Source organism: Sinohyriopsis cumingii, chromosome 1 (genome assembly GCF_028554795.1).
Source record: "Sinohyriopsis cumingii isolate HCF-2022 chromosome 1, ASM2855479v2, whole genome shotgun sequence".
In the NCBI taxonomy this organism is placed as follows: domain Eukaryota; kingdom Metazoa; phylum Mollusca; class Bivalvia; order Unionida; family Unionidae; genus Sinohyriopsis; species Sinohyriopsis cumingii.
Window position 1 is genome coordinate 98,103,861 of NC_142961.1, and position 12,982 is coordinate 98,116,842.

Here is a 12,982-nt window from a genome sequence, read left to right on the forward strand (position 1 = left end):
AACTGAAGTTTAATCCTTTGTCAGAGCATTGTATAAGTTACAACATTTATGCAGCACCCACATTTTCACTAAACAAAGTTCCGATAACACTATCTAGACCTTCGCATATCGAGTAGATATTCTGTGCTTCGAGTCTGTGAATTTCATTGGATGCGGCGGCAATCAAAATTAAGTTGTTCAAATCTGAACACTGTTCCTGCATGATAGAAACAAGGGGAGCACACAACTTGAATGGACTGATAAATAAGCAATTTTCCAGTGCCAGTTCGTGTTTGTACAAATACCTTTCACTCAAATACACTTGTAATGTCTTTGCTCGTGTACATAGTCATACTTTCGTTGTTAATGAATTCTTTTTAGATCAATTGCCGCCACGTTTTCGGCGGATGTGCAATGCACTACGCTATTGATTAGTTGCCATTACATACTAAGAAAAGCAACACATGAAATCCAATAGATCTCGCTAGGACAACGCACCAATGTAGCTGTTCGATCCGCCAAGGTGTTAATAGGGTTATTGGAACCTTGGCTGGCGAAGATGCAACATCCAAAGCGCCAGCCATTTGATTGCACAGCTTTTATTTTATAACAGGCCTTGAATTATTGGATTTTCCAAGCAAACTAATTGTGAATATTCACTGGAGTGAAATACGTAAATAATTTCACTGCCACGTCGACAATATTGTAACTTTGTAATTCAAAATTATTCTTATATCCTTTCGTGGCCAAGTGGTAAATATGACTGCTTTCAGTTAAAGACGAACTGAGTTCAAATCAAACACGAATAATTTTGTTTAGTGTACTATTTTACGTTGAATTGGGAAGGAGAATTTTGTAACTGTTTATATTTTATGTGCGAACACAAAACATAGCAGAATTTAACCGGAAAACCATAAGCATCGCGTGGAATCCAGTGAGAAATCTACTACTTCATTATGTTATTGAGTACATTTTGCTAGCCAATACGTCTGAGCATAAAAAAGAAAATTTTCCTGTTACTAGTGAATAGTGATATATTTAATCTTGTGGGTGAAACTTGAGAGTTTTAGCCAGTGAAATAAATATGTTATTCACTTGTTTCAAAACAAATATGTACTATTTACTCAAAGTAAAGCTTTTTCTCGAAATGGGTTTGGTCTGTCGGTGATATTCTGTGACTAGGGTGACAGTTAATTGTTCATAAATTTGCCATTATGTTCTGTCGTAAGTTAATGTGTTTTGTCATCTTTGTCATTTTAGTCCTGCTTTCACGATGCATAAGTATTAATATGCCTATATTGCAAGTTAATATGAATCTTAATATACTGACCTGGAATGTTAGAGGAATTATGTCCTCTGCTCTTAGCTTTAGTGCAATGCTGGATAAATATAATGTTGACGTAGCTTGCGTAACTGAACATAAACTATTACAGCACATACTTCCATTTTGCGATACTATTCGTTCTGATTATAAATGCACTGCTAAGGCAGAGGATATTTCCTCTAATTGTATGTTAATAAAATGTGGTAAAGGAGGAGTTGCAATCTTCTGCAAAACTTCTCTCATGATATATGCTAACTTTATAGATGAAGTTAATAGTGACAGAGTTGTTGGCATAGAATTCAAATTTCCTGATATGCAAAATGTATATATTTTTTGTGTGTATATGCCGACCCTATTATATGGCATAGATTGTTACAAAGCGCAAATTGAGTTGATTCAAAATCTCTATGATCAGTACTCACAGCTGGGGGACGTGTATTTTACTGGTGATTTCAATGCAGTAGCTGAACCAGCCACTTTCAGAGATTACAAAGATAGAGTATTTCATGAGTTCTTGCGATATAATAATCTAGTGAGTGCTGGACATTTAATAATATGCACTGGTTCCCGCTATACGTTCACCCCAGCAAGAACGATGATTGATCATTTTGTACTGTCGGATCAATGCATAGGTAGATTACGAAGTGTGCACATTGTTTCAGATCACGAACAGCACGCGATATCTGACCACCTCCCTATCCTTACTTCCCTTCGTACAGTGACCTGTGGGAGAGACTTCAGACAGTCTATGAAGAGAAACAACATAGCCTGGAATAAATTAAACGCTGATATCTTGAAAAACTATCAATCTGAGCTGGACCTTCGCCTGAAAACTTTAGATATAGATACTATTTCGGACAATGTTGATAGCTTTTACCAGCACATTGTTAATGCAATACAGCAGTCAAGCGACATCGCGCTTCCAAAGTCTAAATTCAATTATCATGCCAAACCATATTGGTCAAATGAACTCAAAGAAGCACATAAACTTCAAAGACAAGCTAGGTATACTTGGATAAATGAGGGAAGACCGAGGGGTAGTCAATTTAATTCTTACAGAGAATATAAAGATAAGAAGAGAGACTTTAGAAACGTTCAAAAACTGGCTGTGGAAAAATATATGGGGGAGGTGTATGAAGAAATTGAAAAAGCATATGAATGCGATGTAAGACACTTTTGGAAAATGATCAACATTAAGAGAGGGAACAATACAAATTTTTGTCAGGAACTATCAACTGATGGAGTTTGTGTCCGTGATGATGATTCCATCGCAAATGGCTTTGCTAGATACTATGAGGACATTCACACGCCGAATTTAAACCATAGTTTTGACGGAAACTTTTATGAATTTATAGAGAGAGAATTAAATCGGGGTCTACAGGACGAAGTAAGCCATATCGAGGCCTTACAGACCAGTATCAGTTTAAATGAAGTAAGAGAAATCATTAAAGGTCTAAAGAAATCAAAAGCATCGGGCCATGATCAAATTTGCAATGAACATTTGATCTATGGCAGCGACTACCTCATCGAGTGTATGACAATTTTATTTACTCGGATGATTGATCAATCTTACATACCTGTAGATTGCAAAAAAGGGTTAGTAATACCACTGTACAAAGGTAACAGAAAATCAAAGAACTCCCTCGAAAGTTACAGGCCTGTTACTTTACTGCCTGTTATCTACAAAACCTTTGAGAAAATTATTCATGAACGTTTGGTAACTTGGCTCAAAGATACTAATTCTAGTATACCCAGTTCACAACAACATGGTTACCAAAAAGGTTTAGGCTGCACAACAGCGAGTTTTGTGCTGTTGCAATCAGTACAATATAATGTAAACATGGGTTCACGGGTTTTTGCTGCTTTTCTTGATACAAAAAAGGCATTTGATACCGTGTGGCACGAAGGACTGCTTTTTAAATTATTCACGTTGGGAATTACGGGTAAATCCCTTTTGATATTTTTTAACATGTATACAAATTTACAGAGTAAAGTTCTTGTAAATGGGCAATTTTCAGATTGGTTCTCAATTGGCCAAGGAGTGAGACAAGGGGGTGTTTTGTCAACCTTGATGTACACAATATTTATAAATGACTTGCTGCTACAGTTAGAAAATAGTGGATTTGGAGCAAAGATTGGATCCTTAGCTGTGGGAAATCCAACCCTAGCTGATGATATTTCACTTTTGGCTATATATCCTAGCAATCTACAAAAGCTGTTAGATATAGCATACGACTACAGTAATAAGTGGCGATTCGAGCTTAGTGTTACAAAGTCATACATTATCATTTTCGGACCCCAATACAAGAATTTTATCAATATGAAATGGTATCTTGGCCCGTCATGTTTGCCGGTCACCGATTCGGCAACACACCTGGGTCACCGGATTAACTCAAAGCTGACGTCGCATGACGCAATACTCGATGCATGCAAGAAAGGGAAAAAATCTTTTCACGGTCTGTTTGGTATTGGCATTAAACCGAATGGTTTAAATCCTTTGGTTGCTGCAAATGTAATTAAAAAGGTAATTTTCCCTTCAATGTTTTATGGAAGTGAATTATGGTGTAACATTTCAAAAAGTGACCTCGCTTTATTGGATAAAACTCTGAGGTATTTTGCCAAACATTTACAAGGTTTTCCAATACATACAAGATCAGACATTGCCCTGGGAATGCTAGGATGGACATCAGCGCAGTCCGAAATTGATAGAAGAAAATTGATGTTTTTACACAGATTGTGTTTGATGCCTAACAATGTACATACTAAACGTGTGTTTAACGTTGCGTTATTTCACTTCATTCTGAGCGGATGCATGTCAAGCTGCGGGTTAATTTCAAATTTATATTATACCTCAAAGAAGTTTGACTTGCTCGGGTATCTAACTGATTATTTACATCATTCTGAAATTCCAGATAAACATAATTGGAAAGAAATTGTAAGGTCAAAAATTGTTGGTCTTGAAAATAGCCTCTGGAGAGTTCGTATGTCTAATCAAGCAGATTTTGATAGATTCTCTTCGATACACGAATACTTACGACCTGCCTCAGTGTGGCAGTCGGCTAAAACTAGACAACACACTAAGGTATTTACATATGTAGCTAAACTATGGGCTGCTGTTCCACAAACACAGCTTGATATGTGTATTAGATGTGGGAATGTTTATACAGACTTGATACTTCATTGTTGTGTTAGTTGTCCTTATATGTCGAACTTTCGAAATTCTTTCTGGGATTTCCTTACTGACAAATTTCCCCTGAGCCTGCACATTACGTTATTTAATGCAGAAGATGAGCTGCAACTACAATATCTTTTAGGTAAAAGGTTACCATCAGGAGTAATCGACAAAGAAAACTCCAAGCTATTCGTCCTGTATGCAGCATACTTTGTCATGCAGTGTGCAGCTATCTTCTGTAAATAAGGTACTGAAACTTGCAACTTATGAGTTGACGAACACTTTGTTGATTGATATTGTGTAAAAATTTGTATTCCAATATAGAATATTTTTTTTTTTTTTTTTTATATTTATTGATTGTATTCAGATGATTTATTCTTATATCATGTAATCTTCCATGGAAGGAAATAAAGATGATGATGATGATGACTCAAAGTAAAGCTTTTTCTCGAAATGGGTTTAGTCTGTCGGTGATATTCAAAGTGCTTGAGTTTTTATCCCTTTGCGAGTCCGGAGATGTAGGATATGGGCCCTTCTGCATACCCTAAGAGACAACTTAGGTATCCACAATGGTGATTGAACAATTTAGACTAAAAATACAAGCTTTGATAAAGTGTTTTACTTTGCAATTTCTGCTGTGAAATGTGTTCTGTTATGGTGTTTCAAATGAAATGATTTGTGGCCTTTTATAAGGTTGCGTCTCATTCAGAAACATTTTGAACTTGTTTTTACAAGATGTAACTCTTCATCTCTCTTTAATATGCGTTTTGGGAGGTTTTTGGTATATCTTTTATCTTTTGCCTAATTGTTGATAGTTAATTTCGACTGGCGGAGTTTGTCTTCCTTGTTAATTTGACAAGTTAAACATTGCCAGCTTTGCTTACTTACTGTGTTTGCTCGACACTATATAGCCGTGATTGTGCTGATTTACCAATACAATTTATTCGTACACACCCATAGATTCCATTCCGTTAGGATCTGAGCATGGGCAGGTCATTGTCCAGATTTTAGAACTTCTAATTAAACCTGTAGGAAAATAATAACATAATGGAGCACTGTTGACAAGGTAGAGAATAAAGAATATTATGATAACAGGCAAAAACGTCAGAAAAGGGTAATACCAACTCTCAAGTTATCCCTGCCCAACAAAAATTCATCAGATGTTAAGACATAATGAACTAGCTCTCGCAAAGCGTCTCCTTTTTTTTCCAGAGACACAGTCTCCACATGTTTTTAGGAATTAAATAATGAAATCGGCATCTCCAAATTGCAATGGTCATATAAACAACAAAACATAGACTCAAGTGATTATATAGATGATTAACCAAAAAAATTAGCAACACCAATAATAATAATAATAATAATAATAATAAGAATCTGGTTTAAATTTAATTACTTATTATTCTGAACTATAACTGCAGGTTTCAAAATCAGCTGTAAATGCGTCACTAACGAATGAATCTAATATCATATTGATTTTTCCTGGGAGGAATAACTTTGTTGCCTTCAATCAATTTTTAATTAAATTTCCGATCTCCATCTTGAGGCTTTGATTCATCATTTGGTTGTGAGTTTCGAAAGAGGGGGTAACTGTGTTAGTAGAAATTGAAAACGTGAGTGAGGTTTGGCAATCGATATGACGCAATGAACCGCTTGTACTAGTACCAACGTGACATTGACAGACAGCGGACATGGATAACATCAACACTTTAGACCTTTAGACTGAGTTCAACAATACACTTACATTCCATTTAAGTGACTCGCTGATCGTAAATTTTATTAATTTGACAACAAAGAGTTAGCAAATTGCTGTGCAATTTATACATATCTGTCTTATGCATGGTTATTCTCAGGTTTTTATCAAATAGGTAATTTTAGCATCAACGTCACATCTCGTATTAAGCGGTTAGAAGTTGATATTTATTTTTGTGTAGTTGTGATTTACTCGTTCACAACTCCTTTAACTTCAGTGACAAATTCAGCCCAGAAATAGCATCAGATATCATTAGTTTCTGTTATTGAAGTAATGCGTATCATAAAATGCCATTACACATTTATTTCCCCGATTTTCTACGCTCTTTTAATTAATTCGAAAGCAACTGACGGTAAGAATATAACCATTAAAAGTGAATAAGGTCCGAGTATACCGAATGTTTTCACCTTCCGGAAACTGTCTCGCACGTTATAGTTATGGATGGTTATTCACACATATTACATAGTGGTTGCAATCCTATATCCGCTTCTGGCAAAAACGACCTGTTTGAAAGTGGTAACGATAAACCTCTACAATTCTTTTCAACCCCCTTTCAAACATAATGGCTTTGAAATCTTTGGTAGTGACCACCTTTCATTGTCTTTAAGCAGTAATACACCCGAACCTCAAAAGGTATCACGGTACCAATTGTTTTTCCATAGACCTTAATGCTAATGTTTGGGGAAATAAATATATTTTATATCCTACTTTAGCGTGCATGTCATACACTTTTCCAGAGCAGTGTTAGATTGTCAATTTGACAATGACAGAACTAGATACTCATTGCATTTAAGAGAGATAACTCTACTGGAACTAGACAGGGGTAAGAGTTATTAAGTCACAACAGGTACATTTTCAGCCATGTGTACCATATATTTTAAAAAATCATAAAAATACAAAATATGATCTAGATAGAAATTAACATAAACTCACATGTTGCCAAGAGGCTCAAATTTTTTTTAAAACCTAACAGAAAGTACAACTCTTACATAATGCACCAATCACAGCTAGTGTTGTTCTTTATTTCTGAATGCAATCTTACTACACCTTAGGCTCCACCCACCTGCACTTGCTCAATTGGTACCGTTATACCATAAGGGAGATCAAAAACTGAATAATGCAGATTGTGACACTTTTAAGTTCTACTTCGAATCTCAAACGTATCAACAAACCATGAAGCTTGCAGAAAACATTTTACTCTTAGAGAACTTGAAGATTCTCTTGATCGAGCCACGAAATTCCAGCAAGACCAGATGATATCCACCATGAAGTTCTGAAACAAATAATTGGTACAGCTCTTATTACACAACTAAACAGTTTCAGTAAAATTTGGGAAACTGGCTACTTCCTGTCGTCTATGCAAGAAGCAACAGTAATAACAGTATCCAAAGCTGACAACGATCATACCGACTCTTCGCACAATCGTCTAATAGTACTTACAACCTGTATTTACAAAACCATGGAATACGTGATAAATCACTTACACTCCTGACATCTAGAATAAAACAAAATAAACTCAGACTTTCATTGTGGATTCAGACACCATATGGAAGTACAGCATATTAAATGCCCTATCCAGCCTAAGTGTAATGGGTGTCCGAACAAATTTTACATCGACTATTTAAAAAAAATTAAAGATATAAATTTCATGGGTAGGTATCATCCTTTCTGAGAGCTAAACTTAGGATGTACGTGTGCACGAGGGCAACATTTTGTCTGGTACCCTATTGAACATCATAATTATCAGCATAGTCAAATGTCCTAATCTAGAATCTGGCTGCTCGTGATATTGCAGACCACTCGTTGATCTGTCGTAGTGCAAAGAATGTGCAAACTAATAAACACCAGCTGCCTATATGGTTAAAATGGGTTCAGAAACCGTTAGTAGAAAGAGGATTAAAGATTCTGAAATCGAACTGCTTGTAAGCACATCGTTGAATTATCTAAATATCACGATGATCCCCAAAATGTATTGACGGTTCTCTTATTCCTGTTGGGGCCCCGAGTGGCCGAGTGGTCTAAGGCGCTCTCCGTTACGGATCACTGCCATATCACCTCTGTCTGGGTGGGTTCGAGTCTCGGATTCGGCTGATGTGGGTATGTGAGAGAGCTTGCCAGTAGCTTCTCGTGGGTCGGTGGTTCTTTCTGGGGTTTTCCCAGGCTGAAAAATGGCGTTAAACCCTACAACAACTACAACAACTAAAATCTTATTCCTGTTCTTGAGAGGACCACATTTTATGACTTATCCTTGGTAGCACATCGTTGAATTATCTAAATAAATGGCCAATTTCTAACACAAATAAACCAAAATAAGGTTGCTCACCCATTTCAACTCAGTCATTATCACTCTCTAGGAATGCATGTAACTAACCACGTTTGTAACGACTCGCCTAAACGTCGATTTTTGGTCGGTTATGACCTTCAAGCAGAAAATGTATTTCAAGAAAAAGTTAAATATCTGAATATTGGTAATATTTAAATTGAATATGCGTGTATTTCACTTATTAAATGAAATGCTCTTCTGGAATAACATATCTAATCACTTATGTTGGGACACTTTCCATGCATTTTGATAGCACTAACAACTGTAAATGACAGGATACAGTTCATTTAAACATGTTATTCTTGTTTTTGGTTACAATTCATGAAATATACAATCAAAGTAAGATACTATAAAATAATAAATAAAAATCCTTTTCTGTAAAACAATCGAACCATTGATTAAAGTATGCGTCAAATTTGATGCTTAACTTTGGGAGGTCCATGTGCAGCTAAAAACAGGTTAAAAACATCCCTAGTCTGGAGCTAAGCGATCCACATGCCAACCCCTGCTCTGAAAGCATTGATGGAATAGGCATTGACCGTAAACTAAATACCATGCCGCATATTAGATACTTCAGGGACAACTTAAAACGCCATTGATTTATTACGAGTCATGGCAAACACAGAGGGTGGGGTCGTACTCCAGTTTGACCGGACTAAACGTGGCTATGGATCGATTGTGTATGGATCAGTTCGCAAATCTTACATGCAGATGTTTGATTCGCTACACAGTCAGGGACTTTGACTTTATTTATGGGTATTTAGAACTTGTCTTTAAGATAGCAGCCATGCTGATGCAAATGACCATTGTTTTATCTCAGAGTAACGAACATCACTCTTTATTACGCTCTCAGATAATCCTTTATTCCAATAATTCCACCTGTGATGTCTTTGAGGCTGTTTTACCAAACTTTATATAGAAGCAGTAACAATCAGTCTTGCCAATACTGCAAAATTCTCTATTCTCAAATAACCACCTCTGTTTTAATCCCTTCCAAATCACAAAGAAACATGATTTCCCCATTATTTCCTCATAAAGTCTGGAAAAGGTAGTTATACGACTGATTGCTTTGTACTTTGGTTTTAAGGGTAATGTAATGGCAAATAAAGCTGCTTTGCAGACACTCGTATCTGAATGTAATATTCGATATGGTCACTTCAAATACCATATAAATCCCCATGTTCTATATACTTGGCACACTATGATGAATGAGAACTACACAAACATCCTTTGGAATATCAAACTCTTCACTCTAAGAGTGGCGTCCCTCATACAAAGGGATTACAGAGATAAGCTGGTACTGTGTCAATCGCTTTTAGGACAAAATACATGACCCTTGCAAGCCTTTCGAAGTGTGAACCCCTACCAGAGTAAATATACCTTGCCGATGTCTATTAACACTGAATGTTTGTTTTGTTTGGGTGCTTTTAGTGTCACTTTCAAAACAGTATTGACTATATCATGCAGAGGAAATGGTTGTTGATGTAACACCAGAGAAATTACTAGACGTTTTAAAATAATACGGTTTGTATGGGAAATATTGACTCGATATTAAAGGATTGTTTAGTTTCTACCTCTTTATTTCATTTCATAATCCTTTTAAATATCGTTACCATTTTATTTGGACCTTATAAATGCTTGATTTTGTTTTAAGAAGAACCTATATAATTTATTTCATATTCCTTTTTACCTTTGCGGATTATATGTTTACGTTTATTTGGTTTGTCTTCCTATGGTTTCGTTAATGTCTACCTTTACATTAATTCAGAGATGAACTTTTAAACCGCATCACATAACCATAATTGTGCTGACGTGCCGTCTAACCCTATACATAAATACACTCTTTATATCAAGTTTAGATGTCCAAGAGTGAACCTAATCGTGAGTGACACTTCATTTCCTGGACCTGGTTTATTATAATTACAGAGATAAATGAGAATAATCATCGATAGTTATGATTGGACCTCCTAATGCATATTGACCATGTTTAGTCTACATATCCAATTTCTGCGAAACGGCCAATTTCTAACACAAATAAACCAAAATAAGGTCTACATTCCGCTAAAGATCGTTGCTCACCCATTTCAACTCAGTCATTATCACTCTCTAGGAATGTGTGTAACTAACCACGTTTGTAACGACTCGGCTAAACGTTGATTTTTGATCGGTTATGACTTTCAAGCAGAAAATGTATTGCAAGAAAAAGTTAAATATCTGAATATTGGTAATATTTAAATTGAATATGCGTGTATTTCACTTATTACATGAAATGCTCTTCTGGAATAACATATTTAATCACTTATGTTGGGACACTTTCCATGCATTTTGATAGCACTAACTCAGCTAAACGTTGATTTTTGGTCGGTTATGACCTTCAAGCAGAAAATGTATTTCAAGAAAAAGTTAAATATCTGAATATTGGTAATATTTAAATTGAATATGCGTGTATTTCACTTATTACATGAAATGCTCTTCTGGAATAACATATTTAATCACTTATGTTGGGACACTTTCCATGCATTTTGATAGCACTAACAACGGTAAATGACAGGATACAGTACTTTGTTCATTTAAACACGTTATTGTTTCTGGCTACAATTCATGAAATATGCAATCAAAGTAAGATACTATAAAATAATAAATAAAAATCCTTTTCTGTAAAACGATTGAACCATTGATTAAAGTATGCGTCAAATTTGATGCTTAACTTTGATATAACGTTTACTTTAGATTTTTTTGTTCGTAATCTCATACACGAGTTTTTACATCCAATATCCCATGTTACCCAAGCTTATAATCTCACACACTGGTATTTACATCAAATACCCCATGTAGCCCGTGCTCATAATCTCATACATGAGTTTTTACATCCAATACCCCATGTAGCCCGTGCTCACAATCTCATACACGAGTTTTTACATCAAATACCCCATGTAGCCCGTGCTCACAATCTCATACACAAGTTTTTACATCAAATACACCATGTAGACCGTGCTCATAATCTCATGCACAAGTTTTTACATCCAATACCCCATGTAGCCCGTGTTCATAATCTCATACACGAGTTTTTACATCCAATACCCCATGTTACCCAAGCTTATAATCTCATACACTGGTTTTTACATCCAATACCCCATGTAGCCCGTGCTCATAATCTCATACACGAGTTTTTACATCAAATACCCCATGTTACCCAAGCTCATAATCTCATAAACGAGATCTTATTCATTCACCATTCAGTCGCTATGATATCTAGTTGAATGGATAATGTTTCCTTTTTCCTTTTATGTGATTATAGTTTATTTGTTACATCAATCGGAAGGGATAAAATCATGATTTAAAAAATTGTATATGTACATACTTAAGTCATTGTTACAGTGTTATTGTTGAAAGTTTGGTAAAGAAAGTAGTTCCAAACGTAATATCGCCACAGAAGAAAGTGGTACTGCCACTGATGCGATATAATTTTTATCCCACTGATAAATTTCAATATCTCATTATGAAATTTATTATAAATTATAATATTTTTATTCTTTTATGTATCTTGCTTTAATCTTAATATCTTGGCAGGACCAAATGTAGTTTGTTTTATTTTTAGATGATTGGAGACAACGACTCCGCCTGGATCGGTCTCACTCCGTCCCAGAACAAGAAATGGATTTGGATAGATGGTTCCTACTTCGACTTTAATATTGAAGGTTTCCATTTTCGCGATGATTGTTTTTTTTTGTTTGTTTTTTTTATTTCTTCTTCTTTGTGGGTGTGGGGGTATATAAAAAAAAATTTATGCTAAGAAGAATGTAGACGATATACCGGTATCTCTATTTTCTATTACACATCTGCAGACATATAAGCGATATTATTATTACATTTCTCCAGCAATTATATAATACACAGAGTGATTTTAGATTGCGCTGGTGTAAAAAGTCAGTAACTCCTTCAATTATTTCATCGTTGCTTGACATACGTATAATTTGTACCAATCATTGTACACATATATGAAATAATTGTACGGATATTCCTTATCAAGCGCGTATATTGTAATATTGACAGTAGCAGATCGTTGAATATCGTTTAGGGAAGGCATAAACATGTAGGAAAGGAGTCTGTGGGATGGAACCACTCCACCCCCAACCTCTGATCCGCATGTTATTCAGACCAAAATATGCATGTATAACGCGCTGTATATTTTAGAGTTCAAATAAAAAAATAAAATATGCCTGCTTATCGTGTTTATATTTTGGTGTTCAGAGAAACATATACCTGTATATAGCTCTATATATTTTCGTCTTCAGAGAAACATATACCTGTATATCGCTCTATGTATTTTAGTGTTTAGATAAACATATTCATGTATGTCTCGATGCATATTTAAGATTTCATAAAAAAAGTATTCGTTTATATTAAACAATATATTTTAGCGTTTAGAGA

General features: G+C 35.4%; 1 protein-coding gene across 1 annotated transcript in view; it reads left to right on the forward strand.

Moving 5' to 3' along the window:
- Positions 1-12,982, forward strand: part of LOC149807409 (snaclec echicetin subunit beta-like) — a 52,765-nt gene that overhangs the window by 25,978 nt on the left and 13,805 nt on the right. The window contains exon 3 of the mRNA XM_089966479.1: positions 12,150-12,249. Coding sequence (XP_089822605.1) covers positions 12,150-12,249 — 100 coding nt within the window. The remainder of the gene's footprint in view (positions 1-12,149; positions 12,250-12,982) is intronic.